The sequence below is a fragment of the Cyphellophora europaea genome (assembly GCF_000365145.1).
Source record: "Cyphellophora europaea CBS 101466 unplaced genomic scaffold supercont1.4, whole genome shotgun sequence".
Lineage (NCBI taxonomy): Eukaryota > Fungi > Ascomycota > Eurotiomycetes > Chaetothyriales > Cyphellophoraceae > Cyphellophora > Cyphellophora europaea.
In genome coordinates this window covers 1,080,167-1,106,590 of record NW_008481810.1, presented here as the reverse complement: position 1 = coordinate 1,106,590, position 26,424 = coordinate 1,080,167, and the positions used below count along the sequence as shown (strand labels likewise).

General features: G+C 54.7%; 11 protein-coding genes across 11 annotated transcripts; 6 read left to right on the top strand and 5 right to left on the bottom strand.

The window, feature by feature from the left end:
• Positions 1-1,630: 1,630 nt before the first annotated feature.
• Positions 1,631-4,507, bottom strand: HMPREF1541_04648 (uncharacterized protein; the record flags this gene model as incomplete). Its single annotated transcript, XM_008718992.1, has 4 exons — positions 1,631-3,600; positions 3,649-4,025; positions 4,080-4,216; positions 4,313-4,507. The coding sequence occupies 4 exons, from the start codon at positions 4,505-4,507 to the stop codon at positions 1,631-1,633; spliced, it is 2,679 nt and encodes an 892-aa protein (XP_008717214.1).
• A 1,347-nt stretch (positions 4,508-5,854) lies between these two features.
• Positions 5,855-7,114, bottom strand: HMPREF1541_04647 (uncharacterized protein; the record flags this gene model as incomplete). The annotated part of the gene is made up of 2 exons (XM_008718991.1): positions 5,855-6,993; positions 7,087-7,114. The coding sequence occupies 2 exons, from the start codon at positions 7,112-7,114 to the stop codon at positions 5,855-5,857; spliced, it is 1,167 nt and encodes a 388-aa protein (XP_008717213.1).
• Positions 7,115-9,016: 1,902 nt separating this feature from the next.
• HMPREF1541_04646 (uncharacterized protein) lies at positions 9,017-9,769 on the top strand (the record flags this gene model as incomplete). The annotated part of the gene is made up of 1 exon (XM_008718990.1): positions 9,017-9,769. The coding sequence occupies one exon, from the start codon at positions 9,017-9,019 to the stop codon at positions 9,767-9,769; it is 753 nt and encodes a 250-aa protein (XP_008717212.1).
• A 383-nt stretch (positions 9,770-10,152) lies between these two features.
• Positions 10,153-11,030, bottom strand: HMPREF1541_04645 (uncharacterized protein; the record flags this gene model as incomplete). Its single annotated transcript, XM_008718989.1, has 3 exons — positions 10,153-10,782; positions 10,832-10,943; positions 10,993-11,030. The coding sequence occupies 3 exons, from the start codon at positions 11,028-11,030 to the stop codon at positions 10,153-10,155; spliced, it is 780 nt and encodes a 259-aa protein (XP_008717211.1).
• Positions 11,031-11,398: 368 nt separating this feature from the next.
• HMPREF1541_04644 (uncharacterized protein) lies at positions 11,399-11,882 on the top strand (the record flags this gene model as incomplete). Its single annotated transcript, XM_008718988.1, has 3 exons — positions 11,399-11,437; positions 11,488-11,701; positions 11,749-11,882. 3 exons carry the CDS (start codon positions 11,399-11,401, stop codon positions 11,880-11,882), a joined length of 387 nt encoding a protein of 128 aa, XP_008717210.1.
• A 497-nt stretch (positions 11,883-12,379) lies between these two features.
• HMPREF1541_04643 (uncharacterized protein) lies at positions 12,380-12,950 on the top strand (the record flags this gene model as incomplete). Its single annotated transcript, XM_008718987.1, has 2 exons — positions 12,380-12,475; positions 12,531-12,950. The coding sequence occupies 2 exons, from the start codon at positions 12,380-12,382 to the stop codon at positions 12,948-12,950; spliced, it is 516 nt and encodes a 171-aa protein (XP_008717209.1).
• Positions 12,951-13,305: 355 nt separating this feature from the next.
• Positions 13,306-13,920, bottom strand: HMPREF1541_04642 (uncharacterized protein; the record flags this gene model as incomplete). The annotated part of the gene is made up of 1 exon (XM_008718986.1): positions 13,306-13,920. The coding sequence occupies one exon, from the start codon at positions 13,918-13,920 to the stop codon at positions 13,306-13,308; it is 615 nt and encodes a 204-aa protein (XP_008717208.1).
• Positions 13,921-15,643: 1,723 nt separating this feature from the next.
• Positions 15,644-16,695, top strand: HMPREF1541_04641 (actin, gamma; the record flags this gene model as incomplete). Its single annotated transcript, XM_008718985.1, has 2 exons — positions 15,644-16,411; positions 16,465-16,695. 2 exons carry the CDS (start codon positions 15,644-15,646, stop codon positions 16,693-16,695), a joined length of 999 nt encoding a protein of 332 aa, XP_008717207.1.
• A 501-nt stretch (positions 16,696-17,196) lies between these two features.
• On the bottom strand, positions 17,197-18,498 carry HMPREF1541_04640 (homoserine kinase; the record flags this gene model as incomplete). The annotated part of the gene is made up of 4 exons (XM_008718984.1): positions 17,197-17,553; positions 17,676-18,349; positions 18,409-18,435; positions 18,486-18,498. 4 exons carry the CDS (start codon positions 18,496-18,498, stop codon positions 17,197-17,199), a joined length of 1,071 nt encoding a protein of 356 aa, XP_008717206.1.
• A 715-nt stretch (positions 18,499-19,213) lies between these two features.
• On the top strand, positions 19,214-21,589 carry HMPREF1541_04639 (phosphoribosylamine-glycine ligase; the record flags this gene model as incomplete). The annotated part of the gene is made up of 1 exon (XM_008718983.1): positions 19,214-21,589. The coding sequence occupies one exon, from the start codon at positions 19,214-19,216 to the stop codon at positions 21,587-21,589; it is 2,376 nt and encodes a 791-aa protein (XP_008717205.1).
• Positions 21,590-23,629: 2,040 nt separating this feature from the next.
• On the top strand, positions 23,630-25,504 carry HMPREF1541_04638 (5-aminolevulinate synthase, mitochondrial; the record flags this gene model as incomplete). Its single annotated transcript, XM_008718982.1, has 2 exons — positions 23,630-23,951; positions 24,000-25,504. 2 exons carry the CDS (start codon positions 23,630-23,632, stop codon positions 25,502-25,504), a joined length of 1,827 nt encoding a protein of 608 aa, XP_008717204.1.
• Positions 25,505-26,424: the final 920 nt, after the last annotated feature.

Genomic DNA, 26,424 nt, shown 5'->3' with positions numbered 1-26,424 from the left:
CACACCTCTCTCTCTCTCCAACACCCTTTTCCCCCCACAATCCAAAGTAATATCCCCCATCCTCCAGGACCTTCAGTGGACTTTTGTTTGCACCATATAGAAACACCAGGCCTCAACTATTCACGACGGCCTTCACCAGCTGGCCTCACCACACTATCCTCTTGCCATTAGCTTTTGGCCACGTTGCTAGCCACGGCCTCTATTACCATACCCAGAGCCATATGGTCGGCCTCGTACACTCTAACCGCGACCACCGAGTGGGGCTCTCTGCTGACCTCTCGGACCAAGCGGACGCCCCAATGACGGCCCCATTGGAGGGTTGCGTGAGTTCGAGGGGTTGGGCTGGTGTCCGACGGACTGAGAAGCTCCAGCAATACTGTTAAATTGAAGGCTGTATTTGCGGTCTCTGTGCAGGACCCGGAGCTGGCCGCGGGGTATGAGCGAACGGCATTTTGGCTGTTGTGTGGTGCGTGGTTTTGGGATGGGAACGAAGGCTTTGGAATGGAAGTCATGTGCTTGTAGAGCAATAGCGATTGCAGAGCGTCGGTGAGGGATGCAATGAATCAGAGGTGCGGGGGGGCGAAGGTCAACAAAATAATCTCATACAAGGCATCGTCACCACGATGAACGGGCAGCAGTGACAACAGCTTGCTGGTGAGCTGGACGGTAGAAAAGGCAGAAGTGGAGGCAGGGGAAGATGAGAGGAAACAAGAGCGCCTTCATCCACTTACAAGGGTGGGTCAATACATTGGCTTTGTTTGATGCGGTCCCGAATGCTGTTTTGTCAAACTTCACTCGTCATTATCATCGAAGAGAAAGTGGAAGCCTTTGACAGGACGAGACTGCCGGCGAGAGTGCCAGAACCTGCGCCCAAAGTTGTACTGAAAGATGCTCGACGCCAGTATCGTAGTCCTAGCTAGGACCTTTGGTTATTCCGAATCCTCCAACCAGAAATACCAACCTTGAATCTGCCGAAGGTGTCCGTAGAGCTAGCCGAAAGACAGCAGATTCTCCTGAGAGGTTGTCTAACGGGGCCAGCTTTGGGTTCTGCAGTATTTCTATGTCTGTCATGAACAAGCTCTCCTTTGCACGGCCAAGCATATCCGACGACGAATGAAACAACGTCCATATCCCTGCACAGAGCCATGAGCTCTTTAGCAATAGGCCTCTGCTGCTGGACGTTGTGGCGCAAGGGAGGGCACCAGGATGATACTCGCCTTCTAGTCAGTTGCTGTCGGGACACCAAGTCTTCCTCGGAAGTACCGCGGCTTTATGGCACAACCTAGGCCATTATGTCATGATGCCGTGCGATATCGCTCTCGAGCGAGAGACGAGATAGATACAGCTGGCGGGATCAGGGCGTTGAAGGGAAAAAGTCAGCACAGATCGATGGAACGAGATGAGGTGAGTCTCCATTGAACAAAGCCACTGACTGTACAGAAGACAGAGAGTCACGCTATCTGTGCTCTTCACCAAAGCAAACACCACCGCTGCTCGCCGTAATTGTACACCTATGTGTTGCTCGATGCTGGGGTAGCTATCCATAGCTGAGAAACTTAGTAGTTGTGATGCGGGCCTCTTCGACCTCGTCACTGGGGTATCATGAATAAAGCCGTGCTCGTCATTACCGTTATTGTGTCGGGTTGCTCATGCCGTCAGGTGGCAGGAAATCGTGGTACGGCGTATTTGAGAAATCCGCCCAGTCCCATTCAAAGGTCATTGGCATCTGCCAAAGATCCTGCGGCAGGAAAGGTTGTTGGAAGGCGCCACCCATGCCCAGTGGTGACATGGTCGAACTCGGCAGCTGCTGGGATCCATCGACGTTGGGGCTGAGGTTGTTCGGCTGCAGAACGTCCTGATATTCCGAGTTGAAGTCTGGGGTGCCGAAGAACGTCCGTCCGGCGTCGAACGCATTCTGGTCCTGCGCAGCAGCTTGTTGGTTGTTAAAGGGCGATCCACTCTGTCCGTTAGCTTGGCCGGAAATGCTTCCGGAGCGAGATCCTGTAGTCCCTTGCTGCTTGTTTGGCGTGTTTGGCCGTGCTCGTCCGTTGATCTGGGCCTGAGCTTGAGCCATGGCACTCTGGCCTGACCGCTGAAGATCATCTGCATTGACCTTCCTCTTTCTGCGCGAGCCGTCCTTCTCCGCCTTCTCAATGACAATGCGCGCAATGCGAGCAAATTCGGCACATATGCTGAGCATGCGCTTCAGCGAGCCGCTGCCCTCGTCGGCCACAACGTTGGTCAGGAAGTTCACGACCAGGTCCATCAATTTGATGTCAGCCCGGGCGCGGGCATCCTGTGGATTTTGCAAGATATTTGCGAAAATCGTGACGAGCGCCGATACCGGGAAGTAGATGATGAGCCACACGCAAGCAAAGTCGCCTTGAGGAATGTATTTGATGAGATGTATCGAGGCTCGGGCGGCAGCAACGCAAAGAGCTGCTGACGAGAAGACTCGGGGATTCAGTGGTCGAGCATTCAGACCTTGAATGGCGTACTCCGATAGTCGACTTGTCCAGTATCCGTGATGCACCGACATCCGATGTATGGTTGTGAGACAGTTGTAATACGAGAAATGTAGCACCACAATATGAAGAATAAGCGGAGTATGAGACGTCTTGATCTCGTGCTCAGGTCTGAAGTCGAGAGGAATGCTGTCCTTCCAGGCCTCGAGCTCCTTGTCGATCTCACCAATAGTGTTAAGCAGTTCGCCATCGGTTTGTCTCGATGCTTGCACTGAGTAGAGGCGGCGGTAGACCTTGCTGCTGATGATCGCAAACTCGCACATGAGGCGGAAGAGATTGACTTTGCCCCCGCCCTCGAGAGGGATATTGCCAATGTTGTCAGGAGGGTCATTGGAGGGCAATTCGACGTTCATGTCGTCGTCGTCTTGTGCTGGTGGGCGGCCGGATCGTAGACAGGTATCTTTGTCCAGCATATACGCAATCCAGAACACCCTTTTCCTCTGTTCAGCTTCGATGGGGTTGAGGTTGAATGCTGACCCTCGCTTGTGAAGACCAATACTATGGGACTGGCGAATGGCGGCCGAGATGAGGAAGAACGAGGGTTGAGGATTGGGCGTGCCGCCGAGGAAGAGCGCCATTCCCAGCAAAGCCTGAACGCTAAGGAGGTCCGTATTTCTGAGGGTCAGCTCGGTGAGTACTCCCATGGCGTTCTTGAGATATAGCCATGCTTTCTGATCGTCTTCTTGTGGAACGACATTGCTCATGACGCGGATTCGATAGGCGATAGCGAGCGCAACGTTGATGCTGGCCCACCAACCGCTGCCTTCGTACGGATCTCGGGAATACTGCTTGTCGACGAGATGCATGAATGTCGGTTCGTGGTAGAGCGGGAACATGCAATTGAAGTTCTCGAAGAAGTCCTTGAACAAAGAAAGTGCTTCCTCTTTGGGCGGCAGAGGCTTAAAGACGCGGCGTACAAAGATATCGCCGAAGATCTCAGGTTTCCAATACATCCACTTGTTCTCTTCTTCGTTGACGGCATTCTGGATGGTGTCTTGAAACGAAGCGTCGCCTGTCTTCTGGTTGACCCATTCGATACCTTTACTAGAGAAGATAGAGAAGGCCGAGGACGACCCTGGTCACGTTAGTCAACTCTTAAGACAACGTCAGGCAGGCACCTCACCAATATACCGCGTCTCTCCAACATTATTGGTAACCAGGGAGCACATCATATCAGACAGGTTCTCGACCTCCTCTCTTTTCTTATCGTCGTTACCGTCAGTTGTCGGTGATGTTGCCGACTCCTGCGGGCTGGATTGGACATCCTGGCTCGGCGTGTGCTGCTGAGAGTCTGTGGCATTCAATGTCGAGCTGCCTCCGCTTCTGGTAGGCTTCGGTGACTCGGTTCTGGCGGCGGACGAGGACGCCTTGTCAGCTAAACGCTTTTCCAAGGTCCCAAGGTCAGTGCGACCAGCTTCCTCCTCCGTCAATAGGCCGGACATTTTCAATAACGATTCCATGCGGCCGAGGCGGTTCTCGAGCCCTTCGATGTATTTCGCGCTGCAAAAGTGTGAGCGTTCCCTCGTCTTCGCAATACGACGACGTTCGACCTACCCTTTCGGCGGATTCCTTTTCTTCTCGACCTGGGTGAACACACACTCGGTCTTGTAGTTTGTGCAGTGCGAGCATTTGGGAAGCTTTCCGTCACACTTGATCTTCTTTTTCCGGCACCTGTAGCACCCGATCAGTCTCTGCGCACGTGTTGCTGTGTCACCGCATACATATCGCAAGCCTGCACGAATGTATGTTAGTCTTGTGCAATGTGCGCAAAGTAGGACGATACACACTCTTGCTATACGCCTCCGCTTTGGATCTGAGTCATCCAGTCCGTCCATTCCATCGCCGAAGTATGCCCCTTGGTAGGCCATCGGGCCCATGGGGGAGCCATTGTGATCATAAGCGCCAAATATTTGCGGCGGCTGCTGAGCTGTGAAAGAGTTCATGTCGTATCCCAAGCCGTCCATGTTGGTTCGTGGATCCATATTTGAGCACGCTGGGTTGGAGGGAGGAGGGACAAACAGGGTCGCGGTTCGGGGCGCAGTGGAAGCAACCAGCACAGAGATAGCCCTGAGCACGGCCGGGCCTGAGGAGTGTGCTGCGCTGGAATATGGAATTTGTGATAAACGACGTTTCAGATGTGAATCGGTTTGGGCATTGCGAAACTTGGCCGGCGAGGCAAAGGAGGGGCAGGGAACTAGACAAGCATCCCCAATGAGGTGAAGGATGCGGCCGTGAAGCAGATGTGATTCAAGAAAAGTATCATACGTCCCTGATTGGAAATCAATGGTGGACGCAATGGGGAACTGGAGCAGTCTTCTACTTGACTGTAGTCTCCGCCAGGCATCAGTAATTCTGGGCAGAATGACGGGCGTCGTCCTTTCCCCCCCTTCAGGCCTATCACGAAGAACGGAGTACGCCCAGCAGTTTTGCACTGGGTCAAGCCTCTGAAGCGCAAACAGCCCACCCGGAGCCGGACACTCCTGTCGGTCTTTAACGGACTCTGTACGGAGGTATCCCCACCTACACCTCGAGCATGCAGTATACTGCAACTCCACCAAAGTATCCTGGACTCATTCCAGGAACGCTTGATATAATATACAGCCCATGTATCTAGTATGACTTGAGCCCTACAAGACGTTGCTGTGACTCAAGCAGAAAGCGAAAGCGACAAGGGCTCCTAAAAGACATGCCCGGCGACTTACTTTGCCCGGGCGAGACAAGTCAAGCTCAGCTCGCGAAAGAGGCTCTCGTTGGAGGCCGTGCACTGCGGTTTCACAGCTCGTTCTCCCTCGTTTACGTCGTATCCGCCGACTCGGAAGCTTGCTAAAGTCGGGCGGTCAGATACGATGTGCTCGGGTTGGCGGACGCCTAGAGAGTTTTATCCCCGGGTGGCACCGGCCCAGGACATCTCGACCCGCAGATGCTCACTCACGCCTTGGTGGTGTGTCCGCTTCAGCCTCATGGACTGGCACCTTTGCCATTGTTAGACAGGACAGCTTTTACTATTCAGGACAGCTTCGAATGAAGCTCTGGACTGCAATCTGAACAGGTCGTGCGCGCTTCTCGGTCCTCTGTGCCGATGTCCCATTGCTACGAACGTTTCCCTGCTAGTTCGTCCGGGCGATCCGGCATTTCACTGGACTAATCCCAGTGATCTCATTAGGCAGCGAGTGTCAGCGCAAGCACCAAAGTGGCTCACCCGGCCGAAGCCACGTGAGCAAGAGGGACAGCGGTTCCATGGCTTTTATTACTGCCTCGTTAGAGGCTTTCGGTATGTGGATATCCTCAACTCGTGCCCGCATGCACATACCAGCTCTCCAACGCTGCCATTAGAAGTTCTGAGACGGGTCTATGTCCCCTTTGCTCTTAGTCAAAAAGTGGCCCTGCCGCACTGGCTTCCTTTCGAAATCCATCCGTTGCTGCAAATTGGCCTCGAGCTCTGCGCCCTGGTTGGACGTGGCCGGTGTACTGTGCAGTTCAGCTGCATACGGATTGTCAGAGCCCATCGACATATGGTAGGGATGTGCATGCGACGAAGAGTCGGACATGGTTCTCGAATGAGCCGTCTGAGGACTGACTGTGCCCCCGTACTGCCCTTGCTGTGATGAACCAGAGACGTTGCGCTGATGCAGGTTCTGAGAGCCGTTAGACAAGGTGCGAGCCCCACCGTAGGCGTGAGCTTGCTGGTTCTCGGGCAGCTCATGTGCATCTTGCCCTGATCCTGGATAGTAGCCAGCAGCAGCTCCAGCTCCAGCCCCGGCCCCCACTGCCGCTGCTGCTGCTTGCTGTCCATTATAATCACTGTAATCTGAAACTGATTGGTTAGAGTGAGGCCCTTGATTCGAGTTGGATCCCCATGATATGGGACCTGCGGCAGCTGGTGCTAGTCTGTCTGGGGCTCTGCCGCCCAGCCCACCTAGAAGAGGGTCAGGGCTGCCGAGCGGAGGGGACGGCAGCTCAGATCGCGTCTCGGACCTCTCAGTATACCCCACGCCCCCAGCAAGAGCACTTCCGGCTCCATAGTCGCGTCCTCCTGAACCATAGGTCATAGCTGGGAGAGAGCTGGGCGGGTAATGATCCGATTCCGCCAAGGAGTTCCGCTTGCGCTTCTTGCGTTGGTACCAACTGAACCAGAACCCGAATGCTGCGGCAATAACCACAGCAAGGCCAACGCCTACGCCGATGCCGGTTTTCGCCCCCGAGGACAATCCGCTGGACCCGCCCGCATTGTCGCTGCCCGCGAGCGCAGTTGGCGTTGTTGTATATGACGAAGCCTCTGTGAGTGTGCCGACAGCCGAAGATGCCACGACAACAGTCGTAATTGTTGTGAAGCCCGTAGTCCCGTCACTTGTGACGGGGGCCACCGAGATTGATTCCGAGCTTGTAGCTGAGAATATGACGGATGTCCTGGTGGTGATGAGTGTCTCGGGTGTAAACGTCGAGGTCTCACTACTAGAGGATTCGGAAGCTTGTGACTTGTTAGTGATCGTCCACTTTCGGTAGAGTCGGCCGTTGAAGTAAGAGAAATAGAAGAGCGAGGTACATGTCACGGAGCACTCACAGTCACTGGACGTTGGAGTACGTGACATGCTTGAAGATGGCGAGATTGCTATTGAGGAGGTCTCAGTTGCTGTTGTAGATGGCTCAGAACGAGGTGTACTCGAAGAGGAGGAGGTATTGGATGTTGCTATGGAAGAAATCTCAGTCGTGGTTTCGGTGCTGCTGTCAGAAGACGACGTGCTCGACGAGGACGGTGTTGGAGGAGACGACGATGCTGGTTTTGTTATCCTCAAGTAGTCGTTACCGAGCCGACAGCATGCAAGGCGATTTAAGGCGCGTTTGGACGCACATAGCAGGCAAGAAAGGAAGGTTTGACTTACAGCTTTGGGTAGTGGGTGACGGAGTGGTCGCTGGGGGTGGTGTAGTTGAAGATGGAGGCGGAGGCGGTGACGAACTAGTCGTTGTGGTAGAAGGTGGGGGACTGCTGCTGGTAGTGGTGGTGGTGGTGGTGGTTGGGGGTGGTAGAGGCGATGAGGTTGTTGAGCTTGTAGGAGGCGGTAACGAGCTCGTCGTGGTGGTTGTGGTTGTTGAGCTGGTCGTCGAGTCGGTGGAGGTCGACGGTGTGGTGGTAGTGCTGTCTGACATTGCGAAAGAGCCAAATGGCGAGTTCCTACAGTATCAACAGCAATTCCGCGATATGAGCTCAATCGCTCGCGAGCCCAGGAGCTCAGCGACGACGAACAGAATGCATGGCGAAGCCAGCCTTACTGTGTAAGAAAGTAGGGACGGCGGGGTATTTCAGCTGATGGTAGCAGAACGAGAGCCGAGAGACCTACCATGTAGAGGTCGCATGTAGCCAATGTCGTAGCATCAACTGCACTGATACGACCCACGCCCAAAGTGAGTGGACCTACTGAGACCGGTATAGAGGGGAAGCCTGCGGGAAGTCAATGCATCCTGAACGAGCGTTGCAAGGTGTGGGAGGGCGGCGAGGGACTGTTGGTCAGCCGCAAACAGGCCTCGTGTGCCGCAGCAAGGTTCGCTTCACTCGCTTGGCCAGCGTAGAAAGAGTCAGATACATGCATATGCGTTAACCGTATGCAGAGATAGCAAGCTTCTCGGCCCCAGTGGCAGTAAGACAATCTACTGTATGTCCCAGTCAGGCTGAGCTTCCAAGGTACTGATGAGATCTCTCGGCGGTTCATCGTAGGTAGGTGCATGTTTGTACGACTGGATATAGCTCGTGCCACGGTCTCGGAGCTGGTGGTGTGTGGTTCCAGCTCACAAACAGCACCCAGTCACGCGGCTGATTTGGGACAACGTTCCAGGGAAAGCTGTGTACGGCAGAAAGCATACTTGGACTCGTACCTGCACCGGCGAGGTGCAGGCTAGGCCTAGGCCTTGTGTCATCCCGCTCCGGGACTGGGAGGCTGGGAAGCCTGTTGCGATCTGAGCTGAGCGGTAATAATTATCATCCCAGTGCTAAGCTATCTTGCCGCGGGCACGGCAAATATCGCTTTCGCCTCCGTCGGCTATGATGGCATGGCGTACGTACTCCAGAGCTTCGGGCATTACGCGACCACCTCAGGCCTCTAGCAAAACGCGACTCTGAGCCTCGCACTGTCCCTACCTTTGATCCTCACCATGCTTCAATGCTGTCTCTGTGTGCCAAAGCAGTTGACCACGACGACTTGCTCGGATCAAGGTTCCAGCCGCCGTTCAGCACTCGTGACCACCGTCCCCGCCACGCGGCCAAGCACAGTGACTTCAGTGGCTCGGTACTCGCCGACATTATGACGACTACTTCACGGTCCAGTATTCTAACTCCCTCACGTATTATGTTTTGGATGGTAGCACCTTTCCCTTTGTCAGGCTCGTAGGCAAGATAAGTTGTTTGCTACCGTTGTCACACCGCCCTCTCTTCGCTACAAATACTTCCCCCCGCAGTTCTGCGATCACTCGCCCCACAATCCTCACCAGAGACAGTCAATATGGCAGACAAAGATCCCGTAGTCTGCGTCTTTTGCGGTTCGTCCGCCGGCAATAAACCCAGTCATGTCGAGTCTGCGCGAGCCCTCGCCAACTCCCTGGCCGACGCGAACTACCAGGTTGTGTATGGCGGTGGGACCATGGGAATCATGGGCGAAGTTGCAAAGACTCTGGTACAGCGCAAAGGCCCAAAGTCGGTCCATGGCATCATTCCACGAGCCTTGATTCGCACAGAGAAAGATGGCACACTACGGAACGGTGAAGCGCAGCCAGAGCCTGAAACCAAGCCCAAGATCGAGCGATCAATGACCAGCGAGGAACTGGAGCGCATCACTTCCAACACATCTCAAGAAGACCCTGATAAGAAGATCGTGCCCGAAAATAAGTTCGGGGCAACCACAATCGTACCAGACATGCACACCCGCAAGCGAATGATGGCTGCTTCGGTCGAGGCAGGCGGAGCAGGTTCAGGCTTTGTTGCGCTGGCCGGAGGTTACGGAACCTTGGAGGAGGTCATGGAGATGGTGACTTGGAACCAGCTGGGCATCCATAGGCTACCCGTCATCCTCGTCAACATTGATGGATACTGGGATGGCCTGCTCGATTGGGTCAAGAACAGCATTCGCGAAGGCTTCGTGGGCGAGAGTAATGCCGACATCTTGGTCGAGGTGAAGCGTGCCGAAGATGTTGTCGAGGCTCTGAGAGACTACAAAGTCGCGGAAGGGAGGTTCAAATTAGACTGGTCCAGGACGTAGCTAGAGATTGAGAACTTTCCACAGGTTATATCACCATTTCGAATTCATTAGAGCTTTGAAGTCACATTTTAGCATGGAAAACGCGAGCCTAATCGTTGTTGACAATGGGATCAGGGTAATTCATTCAGAAATCTAGAGCAATCTTTGATCTCGCACCAGAATTTCGAGGGACAGCGATCGGCCAATCTGAGGAAAAGAGGTCGTTGAATTCGAAACTGTTCAGATAGCCTCGTGTCTGCCATTGAGAAGCTACCGGCTGGTGACCGCCGCGAGACACTCGCCGGCGTCCTTCCAAGTCCAAACTTCTTTGCCCCAAGCCTTTCCTTCAGACGCCTTGACACCGTGCCCATTGCTATGCCTCATGTCTGATCCACGGCACAAGCTCATGAATCGGTCTCCATAGCATCTGGTCCGCTTTGCGATTCTACGTTTGCTTCTAGCAATGGGTGGATGTCCCTACCATCGTAGAGCTTGAACTTCTGAAGCTTCTTCTTGCCGTTCGGTCCGTCGTCGATGCCGATAATTGCTAAGCTTGTATTGTCGATCGTCAACTCCTTGTCCTGTGCCAAACTCTCTTGAAGCGCCAATAGACCGTGCTTGATCAGTTCGTCTCGACTGCAATCTGCAAACTCATCTAGGTGCCGCTCCAAATATGTTCTCGCCATCTGACTTCTCGCACCAATTGCACAAGCTAGCATCTCTTGCGTCATGCCTGACGGCGAGAACTCGAACAGATGTGGTCCCAGCTCATCCACGCCTGCCACCAACAGCCCCACACCGTATGGTCGCTTGCCGTAGTGCTGAGTGTTGGTTTGCGCGCGGTCACCGATCATGTTGACGATCCGTTCGACGGGAACTGGCCGGCCGTACGTCATTTTTGAGGATAGCGATTGCTGCTTCATGAAGTTGGAGAGTACACGCGCATCGGAAGCGAGGCCGGCGAGGGCGACTGCTAGGTGGTCATCGACACCAACGATCTTCTTCTGATAGGATGAGAGCTCTTCCGCATTTCGCTGCTGAATGTTAGTGATACTCGCGTGATATTGGATCCGATTTATTCACCTTTAGCGCTGTGAGGACGACATGCGTCTTGCTAGCCAGGCCGACCACTACTGAGCCCTGCTTGACGGCCTCCTGTGCGTACTCGACTTGGAAAATCCGTCCTTGCGGAGAACTAAAGACGGTCAATCGTTGTTCAGACAAGGTTTCAGCGGAGCCCCTACAATGTCACCGAATCGTTGTCGTAGTTGTTTCTGAACATGGCGACGGCGTTTCAGGAGGAGCGGCGGGGGGTATAGACTAATTCACCGGATGAAGAGTTGATAGTGAGGTGAACGGGATATGTCTGAACGCAGGCAAGCAACGAGACGCGAAGCATAGAACGCTCCACTTTTCCACAGCCTTGCCTAGCACCAGCCACCCGATTGGAAGGAGCAACGAGTTCAAGTGCAGTCAAGCTGCGACGACGGTCACTACTCTGGTCTAGCTACACTCACATATCATTTTCCAGAGACCCTACGCTATAGCTGGTCATATCGCGTGATAGCATCTGCGAGTCACATACTCTACGGCTGGCACACCTGCAGACACGCGACCTCTGTCCCACTTCCGCCCACCTAGGCCACCGCAATGGCGGCAGGCCTCAAGACTATTATTGCGCTCTCCTTTGTAAGCTGGTTCATCTATCATGAACATGCTCATGCTAACGCCAACTTAAGGTCCTGGCCATAGGCTTTCTGCTTGTCATCCTATCCGCCGCGCTCTTCCACAACTACCTCACGCTGCTTGTGGTTGCGACCTATGTGCTCGCGCCGGTGCCGAACTGGATATGCGGAAGATGCGCCAACCCCGATGATTTTATGGAGAGTGCTGGCAATGCGGTGATTGACTTCGGGAGATTTTGCACCGGATTTATGGTGGTAATGGGCATTGGTACGTTGGCACAGGTGCTGCCGAAGAGTCACACTGACCCTCACCAGCTCTCCCTATTCTGCTGGCCCATACAGCATTGATCCAAATCCCCGCCATGGTCATGTCCATCATTGGAGGCCTTCTCATCTACGGCACTATTATATCATTTACGCAATTCTTTAAAGAAGAGCAAGACTTCTGAAGTCGCCCTTCGGTCTCTGGCTGACAACCAGCAGAGAAGACCCAGCCGCGCTATAGCTGCGCTCAGCTGTAATCTTGTAGGACTACAGAATGCATGTGTTGGGCGTTCTTCCTGGGATACGGACTAGCTTTAGCACGCAGTGATGTTCAATGGCAATTACACGATGGGCAAGCATCTGTTTTGATTTTCTACAAGTCTGCGTCCAGTAACATGCAATATCTGATAGACTGCCATGCTATAGAATATCGTAAGCTTCCGTTGACGAAGTCAGCGACTGATCTACTGGTGCTTCTATTCGATCGTGTTCAAGGGCTCATGCACCAATGACGTGGGTGCTCGCGCTCAGCCTCGCGCCTGCCCGCTCGGCGGTAGTACCAGCCACTTCCGTCTCCAAGCTCTCTTCACGTCGACGTCTACAAGCTGCAAACCAGTCGCATTGTAAACGTCGCCTGAACCAGCCTGCTCCCGATACCTCATATATGACCTTGCCTATAGCCATGGACAGCCATAACCGCCTCTTCCGTTTCCCGAAGCCTCAATGGCTTAACAGCGCTAATACTCGCACCGCAGGCGTCTACTTTGCCGGAGCACTTGTATGCAGTTCCTCTATGACCCCCAATCGCTGAACACGACTAACTTAGCATGCAGTTCTCCCTCGGCTTCTTCTTCTTCCTCGACGCTGCCGTCTTTTCCAGAACCCTCAATGGCTCCAACATCCACATCAACTTCGTGGACTGGATCCCCGTGATCTGCTCCTCACTCGGCATGCTGGTCATCAACTCGATTGAGAAGTCGCGGCTTTCCGCCGACTCGTTCTCCTACTCTGGCAACGGCGTGGCATGGAAAGCGCGCACGGTCTTGTTCCTGGGATTCGCATTGTTGGCAGGCGGGCTGGCTGGAAGTGTATGTGTATTGGTCCTGAAGTACTTGATCAATGAGGCGGAGTCAGCTACACTGTGGATGGGTATTGCAAACGTGCTGGGGAACGGCCTCGTCATGTTGAGCAGTGTGGTGCTCTGGGTCAGTCAGAACATGGAAGATGACTATACTTATAACCTGCAGCTATGAAGGAGGACGGAGCAAGTCTCAATGGTGCAAGGCGAACAGCATATGACCGGCGGATTACAAGGCAATCGAGCTTGATGATTGTACAACATAGCGACGGCGAATGGGCACGTGGAGAGCATCGGTATGTTGGTGCTTTAGCGGTAAAGCATGAAATCATTTATATTCATGTTGGCATCGAGTGCCCTGATCTGCCCGTATATTGAAGGGACTTTCCCAAAGCCAACTCCGGCGACTGCTCGGAATCCATCCCCAGATGTTCGACATTGAACAATCTGGGTGTCTAGTCCTTCCGTCTGCGTCCCATATGATCCAGTCCCACCACCAACGCCAACCTCATGCAGCAATTGTTCATCGTTCATTGTTCTCGTAATTTTGCCATGATAGCATCGATAACGTCCATGTCGGTAGCTGATACCTGATCAGGGCCGACCATACTTGAGGGCAAATTTTTCACTGCCTCATTCATTGACGGTTGATAATTTCGCACACTGGAGCTGAGAGCATAAACGGCCTTCCTTCGCACTTGCTGGTTCTCGTCCTTGACTGCTACGTTACACAGCTTCGGAATGCCATTCATGGCCAACAGTCTCTCCTGGGACTTGACATTGTTCTGTACGGCCGTGCCAATGCACCAAGCAGCCATCTTCCTCATATCGGCTGCCGGGCTGTCGAGTTGACCAAGGAGAGGCGTCCAGAGACCTAGCGGCTCCAGATTGTTGGCGTTGTCGAGGTTTTCGATCAGTTGCTCGAGGTTGTCGAAGGCCGTCATCTTGGAGTCCTCGGTCGTTTCTTCGGACACGATGATGGCCATGGCTTCCTTCATTAGGTCGGCGTCTGAAGGACCGCCCATGAGGGAGCGAATGGCATCTGCTGACAAGCCTTTGGGCTCTGTCGCAGGCTTGTTGGGATCTCGCCCTGCTTCGGAGTTCTCGACGCTCCACTTTAGGAGTTCGTTCAGTCCTGGGTCCATTCCGGCCATGTTGCTGGTGTCACTGTGGGGAGAAATTGGTGTGAGATATGTTTCGAGCGTAAGACCTCTGTGTTTGTGTCTCAATATGGGGACAGGATGAGTATCGTAGTCGAGAAAGAATTGGTGATTTTTGTTTCTCTGAGAGAACAAGGAAGTATTTTCTAGGATCTACTCCAACCTTCTTTAACATTCTATTGGCCAGCAGTCGCCCGAATGGGCCGTCAGGCTTGACAATGAGGCACAGGAATACAGGCCAGGTCTACAGATTCAACATCTACAATCTGAGCATCCTCAGATGAGTGTCGGTGGTATTAGCGATGGCTTGATAGCGCAGGGCAAGGCTGGGAGTATACATGGATGACCAAATGGTCGGCGAGAATGAGGCGGGAAAGTGTGGCGTCATAGCACATTCTCTTGGCTTGGCATTTTGGCTTTCCTCGAGCACTGCAGTCGAGTGCCCCTCATTGTGGCTGTGCACACAAACGGATTTAACTCGCCGATGGTTTTCTTCGCAGCGGAGGATGATACTCTGAAGAGCGAACTCGAGAGCGAGTCAATGCAACATCGAGTAAGCATGCCGCTTATGCGAACGACTAGACGCCAGGGGATTATGTCACCCGACCTTTAGAGGCGTTAGCAGCCTGGGGAAGCCGTATCAATGGACGCCGAAAAGCAATTGGCTACCACAAATAGCAATCGCCTTATGAGCTGAACCGGAACACCTGGAAGTATGCAGATCGAGTCTGCAAGACCTTTAGATTGCCGTCAATTCCAGAGGACGGCGCAGCGCAAAGGCGCAGTGCAAAGGCTGAAACGCAGCTGCCTATGCTGGGAGTGCATTGCGAAAGCCATTGCGTGGCTAGGCCGCCACTCCAAGGCTCTACGAAAGAAGCGTCTATCAGATAGAGAAGAGACGTAGTTTTCAAACGGCTTGTACAAATAATTTGAGTGAGATCGTTGCAAATAACTCGGCTGCCTTCGGCAATTCTGCAATTAAGACAGGCTGCAATCATTCCTGAGCTGGTGCCCGAGCGCTGTGAGCAACGAAGCTTGCGCATTGACGGTGAAGGTAGTCCACTTCAACGAAGCGCGGAAGCCGCCTGTCTTGGCGCCTGCCTTCTCACACCCAGCCCACCGCCGGTTGAAATCTGTCTTACCCCCAACATCATCCACTCCCCTGACTCCATACATCCTCGTCCATCTTCCGGTCATCGTCGGTTGATTTGAGATTGCTCCTCTGCCATCCTATTTCAGCACCAATCCCCTCGCTTTCGTCCTCGTCTAATCGCCCGTTAATCTATCACCTCCAGCAACGATGGAAGGTAAGCACAGCTTCCTGGCTGTGGTCGGCATCATCCACGGGCCTCGACGATATCATTTGAGCTGAAGCTGACATCTCTGTAGAAGAAGTTGCCGCCCTCGTCATCGACAATGGGTAAGCTCATACGCCTGCGCTGCTAGCACCTCCTCCCGATTGCGCCCCCTTCGCTTCGACGGTCGAGAGCTCCAATGAGGCCACCTTCGCCAGACGCATCCACGATACGTACCGTCAAAAGAGTACAGCTAACATACATGTCTACAGCTCCGGTATGTGCAAAGCCGGTTTCGCCGGTGACGATGCCCCTCGAGCTGTCTTCCGTAAGTACCCCGCTATTCTGCATCGATGAGCACGAACTTACCGCGCTCAGCGTCCATTGTCGGTCGTCCCCGCCACCACGGTATCATGATCGGTATGGGTCAGAAAGACTCGTATGTCGGTGATGAGGCTCAGTCCAAGCGTGGTATCCTGACCCTTCGATACCCTATTGAGCACGGTGTCGTCACCAACTGGGATGACATGGAGAAGATCTGGCATCACACCTTCTACAACGAGCTCCGCGTCGCTCCCGAGGAGCACCCTGTTCTGCTTACCGAGGCTCCGATCAACCCCAAGTCCAACAGAGAGAAGATGACGCAGATCGTCTTCGAGACCTTCAACGCCCCAGCCTTCTACGTCTCTATTCAAGCCGTCCTGTCTCTGTACGCCTCTGGTCGTACCACCGGTATCGTGCTCGACTCCGGCGACGGTGTCACCCACGTTGTCCCCATCTACGAAGGTTTCGCTCTCCCTCACGCCATCTCCCGTGTTGACATGGCTGGTCGTGATTTGACCGACTATCTCATGAAGATCCTGGCCGAGCGTGGTTACACTTTCTCCACCACCGCCGAGCGTGAAATTGTTCGCGATATCAAGGAGAAGCTGTGCTACGTTGCGCTCGACTTCGAGCAGGAGATCCAGACCGCTTCCCAGAGCTCGTCGCTCGAGAAGTCCTACGAACTTCCCGACGGTCAGGTCATCACAATTGGCAATGAGCGATTCCGCGCCCCCGAGGCTCTATTCCAGCCTTCTGTTCTCGGTCTTGAATCTGGTGGCATCCACGTGACCACCTTCAACTCGATCATGAAGTGTGATGTTGACGTTCGTAAGGATCTCTACGGAAATATCGTCATGGTAAGTCGCCACAGAGCTTCACAAGACCTTGAGCGTTGCTAACTGAGGGACAGTCTGGTGGTACTACCATGTATCCCGGTATCTCCGACCGCATGCAGAAGGAGATCACTGCTCTTGCTCCTTCGTCCATGAAGGTCAAGATTATCGCTCCTCCCGAGCGCAAGTACTCCGTCTGGATCGGTGGTTCCATTCTCGCCTCCCTGTCGACCTTCCAGCAAATGTGGATCTCGAAGCAAGAGTATGACGAGTCTGGCCCCTCCATCGTCCACCGCAAGTGCTTCTAAGCGCACTTTACTTTCAATCGATACATGCAATCCCCGACCTACTTTCAGCGAGACTCTGAGCCCCAGGGTGAATGATGCGAAGAATTGATGACAAATGAAAAGTGGTGCATAGAATTTCTGTCGGAAAGCGAACATCAGGGCCGTGCCGGGATTGCAGTTCTGGGGTGTTCATGGCGACCTTGCAGAGAACGCCCCTTCAATTCGACACTATGCAGGCATGTATCAATCAGAAACTGCACCTCCAAATATCATGGTTCCAACATCTGGTTTTTACCAACAAATGCCGATAGATTCAGCACACTTTACTCGTGTACCATTCATTCCCTTCCCTCGACCATTAAACCACAACGCTTCCAGCTCGTAGCTATTGGATGCAGATCTGACTCGCATGACCATTACGTGGAGTCCCAGGGCATTCGAGTGCCACACCTGTCTTTAACTCGACCGCGAACTTGTGGCAAAGAAGAAATGTAGTTTATCGATCCGCGTGACTCTATTGCTCTATTGATCTGGTATCTCTACGACGGTTGAGCCATCCTCCGCAGGCTCCAATAGCATCCACTCGCAGTTAATGCCTCCTTCCTCCTTGAACTTTGCGATCGCCGCCTGTGCAATGGCTTCAAAGTTCTCCGTCGCCAGCGCCAGGATGGTCGGGCCGGCGCCGGACAGGCATATCCCGCAGAGACCCTTGTGCGTGGCGGGTGTGATGGAGCTGATGATGTTGGGCAGCGCGGGGATCAGGCCGGCGCGGTACGGCTGGTGGATCTTGTCTTGCATCGCCGAGTAGATTAGTGCTGGGTTGGGCGTGTTGTCGCCTAGCACGGTGGTCAGGAGGGCGAGGCGTTGGAGGTTGAAGATCTGTAGCATGGGTGTAGTTGTTGGTTAGTGAGAGGTCCGTGGTAGCTGTCCTTTTGGTAGAGTCCTGCTGTTTGGATCTTCGAGTGTGGACTGGGGAAGGGGGCGTGAGGGAAAAGACTCACCATGTCCTGCCGCGAGTACGTCGTGGGCAACACCCCTCTCGCCTTGGCTGTGCTGACCTCAAAATCGGGAATGATGGCCACGGCCTTGAGGCTGGCGCTCCACTGAAAGCGGCGGAAATGGCCAATATCGACGGGTGGGACGGGCGGTCGCAGGCCCGTGTCCACACCGCCAGCGGGCTGTGGCAGGACCTCAGACAGGGGCACTTCGATGCGCACCAGATCTTCGGGCGACAGCTCGTTCAAGTACGTGCCCACAAAGCCGCCGTACAGCGCCGCGGCCACGTTGTCCGGGTGCCGCTCCACCATCAACACAAAGTCCAGAATGCGTGCTTTGGGTAGGTTGAGCCCGCCGAGGAGGTTGCCGAGTAGGGCGCCCGCAACGACTGCCGCGCCGGAGGAGCCAAGGCCTCGGCCGAGGGGGATGGGGTTGTGGATGGCGACGCTGGTATTTGGTGGGAAGCCGTGTTGGTTGTGGCAGCGGAGGAGGTACAGGGCGGTGCGGGTTATGAGATTGTTGTTGGGGTCCAAGTCGATGCTCTCGGGATCTACGCCGGTGTAGCTTAGGGTGCAATTTAGAGGAGCTGGTTCGGTGGGTCCGTTGGGATGTGGCTTGGTAGAGACGCGGAGCTCCAGGTACATGTTTAGGGCGAGGCCGATCACATCAAAGCCCGGGCCTGGTGACAAAGGTGTCAGGCGGCAAGGTGGAGGAGATCGTATGCCGGTAGTGACTTACCTATATTGGCCGACGAGCACGGGACCTCTGCATAATGGTCAGCTTCTGAACCCCTGGTGTGTCCCATGGCCACAAACTTATGAGATGCATGTTGTTGATGCTCCCTGCCGGAGCCAAGGTATCCTGGTATACTGAGTGCCAAGAGCCGGGTACCACGAAAGGAGTGAGAAGTATTAGTAGCAGCTACGTGCAGCAGCCAGAGGACGTAACAACAACGGACAGCTTCTGAATGCTAAGGAGGCTGTCTACACGTGCAAATGAGCTCGAGAAGCTGTAAGCGGTCGAGGGCGTGGTGGTGAGAAAGGGTAAATTGCGGGAGCGAAGCGGCGGGACGTCGACATCGGAGCCAGCCTTGGCGTGAAATTTGTCTAGATTTTCGCGGTCGCGCCCTGCTCAGTGATCCTTCACGCCCAGGCAACGCATAGATATCTTTCTACAGTATTGAGCCTCGTGGTTTGCTTTGGTGCCTTCTTGCGAAACCATGCGGGTTTGAACCGTTCTCCGAACGCAATATCAAAGGTAAGCGACCGTCCGCCATCTATATTCCACGAGGCTACCATCCCTGTGCACGAACCCTGGAACAAGCAGCACAGACACAACGCTACACCTTGTCCAAAAGTGACGGCTTTTACAAGCCATTGACACCATGGCATCCCCATCTCTTCCATCAGCGTTTCCCCATTTCCAGAATTTGCTCGTTTGGCCCACCAGAATCATTTGCTTGCTCACCAAATCCATGCTGAGCACCATGCACCCCATCCGCATGCCATTTGCTGACCAGAGCCTCCTCAGAACCTCACACATCATGGCAGAGCGCCTTCGCATCCTCGTTGTTGGCTCCGGCGGCCGCGAGCACGCTTTCGCCTGGAAACTCGCACAGTCACCCACTGTCGACGTTGTGCACGTAGCGCCCGGCAACGGCGGCACCGATGCAGGTGACAAAGTCCTCAATGTTCCGATTGCTGTCGACGATTTCACGGAGCTGGTCGCGCACGCCCGCAAGCATGGACTAAACCTGGTGGTGGTGGGTCCGGAGGCTCCATTGGTAGCGGGCATCGAGGGCATCTTTCGTGCCGTGGGGATCAGATGCTTCGGGCCCAGCAAGGCGGCGGCACTGATGGAGGGCAGCAAGACCTTCAGCAAGGATTTCATGCAGAGGCATGGGATCCCAACGGCCGCATTCCGGAATTTCTACGAGTACGAGCCGGCCGCCCAGTACTTGGACAGCATTGATCATAATGTGGTCATCAAGGCGGATGGGCTGGCGGCTGGAAAAGGTGTGATTATCCCGACGAGCAAGCAGGAGGCGCACGATGCCCTGAAGAAAATCATGGTCGCAAAGGACTTCGGCGCTGCTGGCAGCCAGGTCGTCATTGAGGAGTTTCTCGAGGGGGAGGAGCTGAGTGTGCTCACGTTCACCGACGGGTACACTATCCGATCGCTGCCGCCCGCGCAGGATCATAAGAGGGTAGGCGATGGAGACCAGGGCCCAAACACAGGCGGTATGGGCTGCTACGCGCCCACGAAAGTGGCCAGCAAAGAGCTCCTGGCGCAGATTGACCGCGAGATTGTGCAGCCGACGGTTGACTCGATGCGAAGGGATGGAATACCGTTCGTGGGCATCTTGTTCACAGGGATCATGCTCACAAAAGCTGGACCCAAGGTACTAGAGTACAATGTCCGTGGTGGAGACCCCGAGACGCAGACACTGCTCCCCCTGCTGAGTGACGACACCGATCTGGCGAAGGTGATGCTCGCCTGCACGGAGCACTGGCTGGATGGCGTGGAACTGAAGGTGAAGCCGCAGTTTGCCACCACCGTAGTTGCATGTGCAGAGGGTTATCCCAACAGCTACGCGAAGAACCGGCCGATCACAGTCAAGGAGGTGGGAGCTGACACGATTGTGTTCCACGCGGGCACAAGTATGGATGATAAGAAGCTGCTCAGCACAGGTGGCCGGGTCATTGCCGCAACAGCCACTGCAGACACGCTCGAGGAAGCGGTCAAGAAAGCCTACGAGGGCATGGACAAGATCAAGTTCGAGGGCATGCATTTCCGGAAAGACATCGCACACCGGGCGTTCAAATTGGGCGGCGAACAGACCGACGACACGCCGTTGACGTACGCCGCAGCCGGCGTGTCGATCGAGGCGGGCAACTCACTCGTCGAGAAAATCAAGAAGGACGTCAAGGCCACGAGGAGGCCGGGCGCCGATGCTGATCTCGGTGGCTTCGGTGGCCTCTTCGACCTGGCTGCCGCGGGTTTCCACGAGAAATCTCCTAGCATCGTCATTGCCACAGACGGCGTGGGCACGAAGCTGAAGATTGCGCATTCGATGGACAAGCACGACACCGTGGGCATCGACCTGGTGGCCATGAACGTGAACGACCTGGTCGTGCAGGGTGCAGAGCCCCTGGCCTTCGTCGACTGCTATACTTGCAGCATCTTGGACGTGGCTACCGCAAGCAGCGTTGTCGGCGGCGTCGCCAAGGGCTGTCAGATCTCCCACTGTACGCTACTTGGCGGCGAGACGGCCGAGATGCCAGGCCTGCTCAACGGCAACGAGTACGACGTTACTGGCACGGCTATCGGTGCGATCGACAGGTCGACCACAAGGCTCCTGCCGGACAAACAGAGCATGGTGGAGGGCGATGTGCTACTGGGGCTGGCTTCGAACGGTGTTCACTCCAACGGCTTCTCCCTCGTGCGGAGGATACTGGAGCGGAAGCACCTCGCACTCTCGGACACTGCCCCGTGGAATTTGGAGGAGAGCGTGGGTGAGTCACTGCTGACGCCGACGCGCATCTACGTCGTGCCTCTGCTGCAAGTGGTAAAGAAGGACCTGATCAAAGGCATGGCTCACATCACGGGCGGTGGCCTGGTGGAGAACGTGCCACGCATGCTCCCCGACGCACTCACGGCGGAGATCGACGTGACGACGTGGCAGCGGCCGAAGGTGTTTGACTGGCTGCAAGAGGCTGGCAAAGTCAGCAACGAGGAGATGAGCAGGACTTTCAACAATGGCATTGGAATGGTGTTGGTCGTGTCAACTGTGGCTTTTGGGGAGGTGAAGAAGGTGCTCGAGGAGCAGGGCGAGACTGTGTACAAGATTGGCACGCTCGTCAAAAGAACCGAGGCGGGTTGCACGCTGAAGGGTGCGGAGTCTTGGGAATCCTCGTAATTCTATGGGGAGTCGATGTTGCGCTGACCAGAAAGCGCCCTGCTAAGGAGTGCGCTTTTCGAAAGGTGGATTTTCACGACGAGGCGCACACTTCATAGACTACAGGTATTTTCCATGAATATCGTTTCATTGGACGGTAGGAAGCGGCGGTGATCGTCTTTCGAATAGATTTGCAGTGAGATACTCAAGCCCTGATGTCTCCATGTTCTTGTCCTGATCCGTCATTCCAGCATGACAGCAGATCTCCAACGTGGCTCGGATTGAAAACTACAATGCTTTCTTCGTCACCAGCGGCACAGCAAGCGGAGTGCTACGGGTTGGCGCCTACCAGCGCGGAAAACAGGCCAGGATGACCTATTTCTACACCGGCAGGGCCGACCACGTAACGGTGTCCGCCGCCGGCACAAGCTCCCTGACCAGGGGCGCTTCAACGTAAATGTGAAATTGTCGTCATTGCCAGTTGTTGTCTTGAGATCTGCCGTCATTGCCGGCCATGCGGTCGTGTGCGAGAAGGGCTGTCGGGAAAACAACGCTTCGAGGATCGGGACATCGAACGAACGCGCTGTCGCGGCGAGGGAAGAGAGGAGCCACCAGCTCAGACGCCATCCGATCATCTTCGCGATCGTGCCGCCTGGTGGGACGGCGACAATTTGAGATGCTTAAAGACAGCGCCCGCCTCTTGCACCCTCGGAGTACAGCCGTGATCGATTGTCGAGGCTCTCAGCGCCAAAAGTCTGAACGTGCCAAACAAAATTCCCAGCTCTTTCTGCTGAGAGACCGCGTGCGAGAGTGACGGTCGAGAAGTCAGAGCAGCGTGAAAGTGCACTGAGGTCGAGGTCAAGTCGCACGCCGACTTGGCAAGTTTCCTCTCTGTTTTTTCTCATGCGGAAAGGTCTCGGATAGATGCATGCCTTGGATCTCTGTTCGCTTTGTCGCTCAAGGTCGCACGCTGGGACGTTTAACGGGTAGATGCCTGATGCAGGGACCCGTGCGCCGCTCCAGGCGCGCGACATCAGCCGTGTTGCTCATGTGAAGAAATTCTTTTCGTCATCGGAACGCGGTTCAATCTGGTACGACATGTTAGGAAGGTGAACATAGATGTAGGCATTGAGTATGGTGTCTGGCCTGAGACATCGGGACTGACCTTCGACCTTCGCAATGAAGGATCGAAGTTGAGTACAGACGTGGTAGAAGAACGTGGCCACCGAAGCCTGCAGGGATCAACGACCCACATTCATGGCTGCAGGGCCCTGGTTCCGGGGGGTGATCTTCAGCGCTGTCGAGGGCCAATAGGCATGGTCAGATACCGCCGGGGGCAACCCGCGAGCGGCTGCTTAACCAAAAGGCTCAGTGGGTGTTCTGAACGACGTTGGTGGTTATGATATGACTGTATCTTACAAGGCATCTTCCTGCTTATCCTCGAGCAGAGTCATGACATTGGGAGACTTGTGGCAGATGGCAACACCCCGCCGGGTGGACTGAGGCTCTTTACTCGGCGCCGCGGGAATGTCCAGCCTGTCCTTTGGTACTCACTGAGCAAGGTTTCCCGGGAACTTCAAGATGCGGATGATCGATGCCGACTTCGGATCATGAGCACACGGACGACTTCGTTGCCGTTGGTAGCATCTGCCGGGTGAGGACTGAGCAAAAGGTACTGGGACGCCTGGCCAATCCGGGGCTTTGCATTGAAAGCAGACCAGAGCACAATAAGCGACCCCACACTTATGTAGTCTTTTCGACTGTCTGTCAGCGATTGCAGCAATGGTCTCAGGGCCTGATCGAGGGTGCTGAGCGAACATGGGCAGCTCTGGGACTAGTCAGCCAGAGAGATTGCGGCTGGCTGACTGTAGAAAGCGACAGACTACGAATCAAACGCTTGGTTAACGAAGAAGCGAGTTTCGGGGTTCCTGAAGTCGTAAACTTAGAGTCAGATCCAGTCCACATAGAACATTTTCCGTTCCTCACCGAACCTCCGTTTTGTCCTCATCCACGAAAGCACTCTGCAGATTCGCTGTCGACATCTTGTATATTGCCACTATCATGGAGGCTCTTCTTCGTCAGTCAAAGGGCTTGTGTCCATTTCTGCAGAAGACCTGTCCCGCAACGCTACGCTCTCTGTCCTCCTCCACTCGCCAGTCGCCTGGTGGCGGCACCATCACGAACCTTCAGCACATTGCTCGACGATGCCCTGTCATGAACAAAGCTCTGGCTGTCCAGAGCGCGAGAATCTCGTCTCGTAACTATGGCAAGGTCGCCACCGGCAGCTCAGGAACGGTCAAGAATCTGCTCAACAAGAAGCTTCATACCTCGGCTGAGAAGAAAGCCAGTGTCGCTGCCAATGTTATTCGTGGTGCTCCAGCCGGTGTGTATTTCTTTTCTTTGAAGCTATAGCCTCTCTGACAGTTGCTAGTCCCGCCCTCTGTTGCGAAGCAGCACGTTGTCCACGCACCCGACTCACAAATTCGCCCAAAGCCGGCGGCTCCGACCACTGCGCGCTTCGATTACGATGGCTTCTACAAGAACGAGTTGGACAAGAAGCACAAAGACAAGTCGTACCGCTACTTCAACAACATCAATCGCCTGGCACAAGAGTTTCCGCGCGCACACATGGCAACTCCAGAAGAGCGTGTGACCGTCTGGTGTTCCAACGACTACCTCGGCATGGGCCGTAACAAGCATGTACTGAAGACCATGCACGCAACCCTTGACAAGTATGGCGCCGGAGCCGGAGGCACTCGCAACATCTCCGGTCACAACCAGCATGCCATGGGTCTGGAGCGCAAATTGGCTGATCTTCATGGCAAGGATGGCGCCCTCGTCTTCAGCTCCTGCTATGTAGCGAACGATGCCACACTCGCAACTCTGGGTTCCAAGATGCCGGATTGCGTTATTCTCAGCGATAGCATGAACCATGCTTCCATGATTCAGGGCATCCGCCACTCGGGTGCCAAGAAGATGGTCTTTAAGCATAACGACCTGGTCGACCTCGAGAACAAACTGAGTTCGCTCCCACCTGAACAACCAAAGATTATCGCTTTCGAGTCCGTGTACTCCATGTGCGGTTCCGTGGCCCCTATTGAAGAAATCTGCGATCTGGCGGATAAGTATGGGGCGGTTACTTTCCTCGATGAAGTGCATGCGGTGGGCATGTACGGGCCGAACGGCGCAGGCGTTGCGGAACACCTAGATTACGACGTTTGGGCGGATCCCAACCGCACCCGAGAGACTCAGAAAGGTACAGTCATGGATCGTATCGACATCATCACGGGCACGCTGGGCAAAGCCTACGGTTGTGTGGGTGGCTATATCGCTGGAAGCGCAGCCATGGTCGACACTGTTCGTTCTCTTGCTCCCGGCTTCATCTTCACCACATCTCTTCCTCCTGCTACCATGGCCGGTGCTAAGGCCGCTATCGAATATCAGTCAGAGTACCAGGGAGATCGTCGTCTTCAGCAAGTGCACACTCGCGCCCTGAAGGACGATCTGACCGCCCGTGGCATTCCAGTCATTCCCAATCCGAGCCACATCGTTCCCCTCCTGGTAGGCGATGCGGAAACAGCCAAGATGGCCTCGGATATGCTACTCACCGATTATGGTATTTATGTTCAGAGCATTAATTACCCTACCGTACCGAGAGGTGAAGAGCGTTTGAGGATTACCCCGACCCCCGGACATACAGCTGAGCTCCGTGCTGAGCTTGTGGAGGCACTTGATAGTGTCTGGAACCGGCTTGAAATCAAGCGCGTAGCCGACTGGGAAGCCCAAGGAGGTTTCGTTGGAGTGGGAGTGCAGGGCGCTGCGCCTGTCGAGACTCTCTGGACCGACAGCCAGCTCAACGAGATCGAGACCAAGCTCGCGTCTGCATCCGTCGAGACTGTTGACACGCCGCTCGCCGCAGCGGCGGCCGCGGCTTAGTGTTCTGTTGCCATACTGTTTGTGCGTTTCCTCGAGCTTCGTGCTACGAGACGTCGCCAATTAGTGTGGTCTACGTTGCTGACGATGATTCATAGTTTCTTCGTGGCTTTCTGCGAGCGCGAAAGGCGGCTTGACAGTCATGGATTTCAAAAGAGACAGCAATATATATCAATGTTGTCCTATACTTCCGCTGCGCGGCTGTCTCCCTTCTTCAATCCCAAGCTCAGGTGCTTTCGGGCTGTTTTCGTGTGAAATGCGCCGACCGAGCTTTCCTTTCTTGCTTACCAATGTCTAATTGGAACGACTGACTTGCAGGATCTCACGTCACAGGATGGTTGCACCAAGTTGCAGGGGCTGATACTCCAGGACCGTGGGCCAATCTACGGCGGCGTTGGCCGTTGTTTGTCGAAGCCAGGAATTGACTCAAACGACGCACAAACAAGACGCTGACTGAACAGACCAGTCACTGTGCTGGACTATCATCTAGGTGGTATCGGCTCCCAGTGCGGAAGCATGACATGCTGCAACTACCGGGCCTCAATCCACCCACACCACGTACGATCTGGACGTACTTGGTTGAATTCGGGCCGCGCCTGCTCATCATAGATCGACCGCCACGGAGGCAGACATTGTGTTTGGTCTCTTCGACAGCAACGCTCTACTGCTGGATCCCTTACCAGAAGCAGCAAATGGTGCTCGACCACCAGGTCCCACCGTACTCGGATTGTTACCTGTCAAAGCGCCCTTCGAGCGTCTTGGGCCATAAGCTTCGTGCTCTGATCTCACAGATCGGTGCTTCTGGACGACATCTGGCGATACAGGAGATGAGCAAGGGCGTATCATTGGGCCTGCCTCGCTTCACGGTCTCTGTATAAGTGCGAGAGCAACGCGGATGACAAACCCATATCAGAGTATCGTCC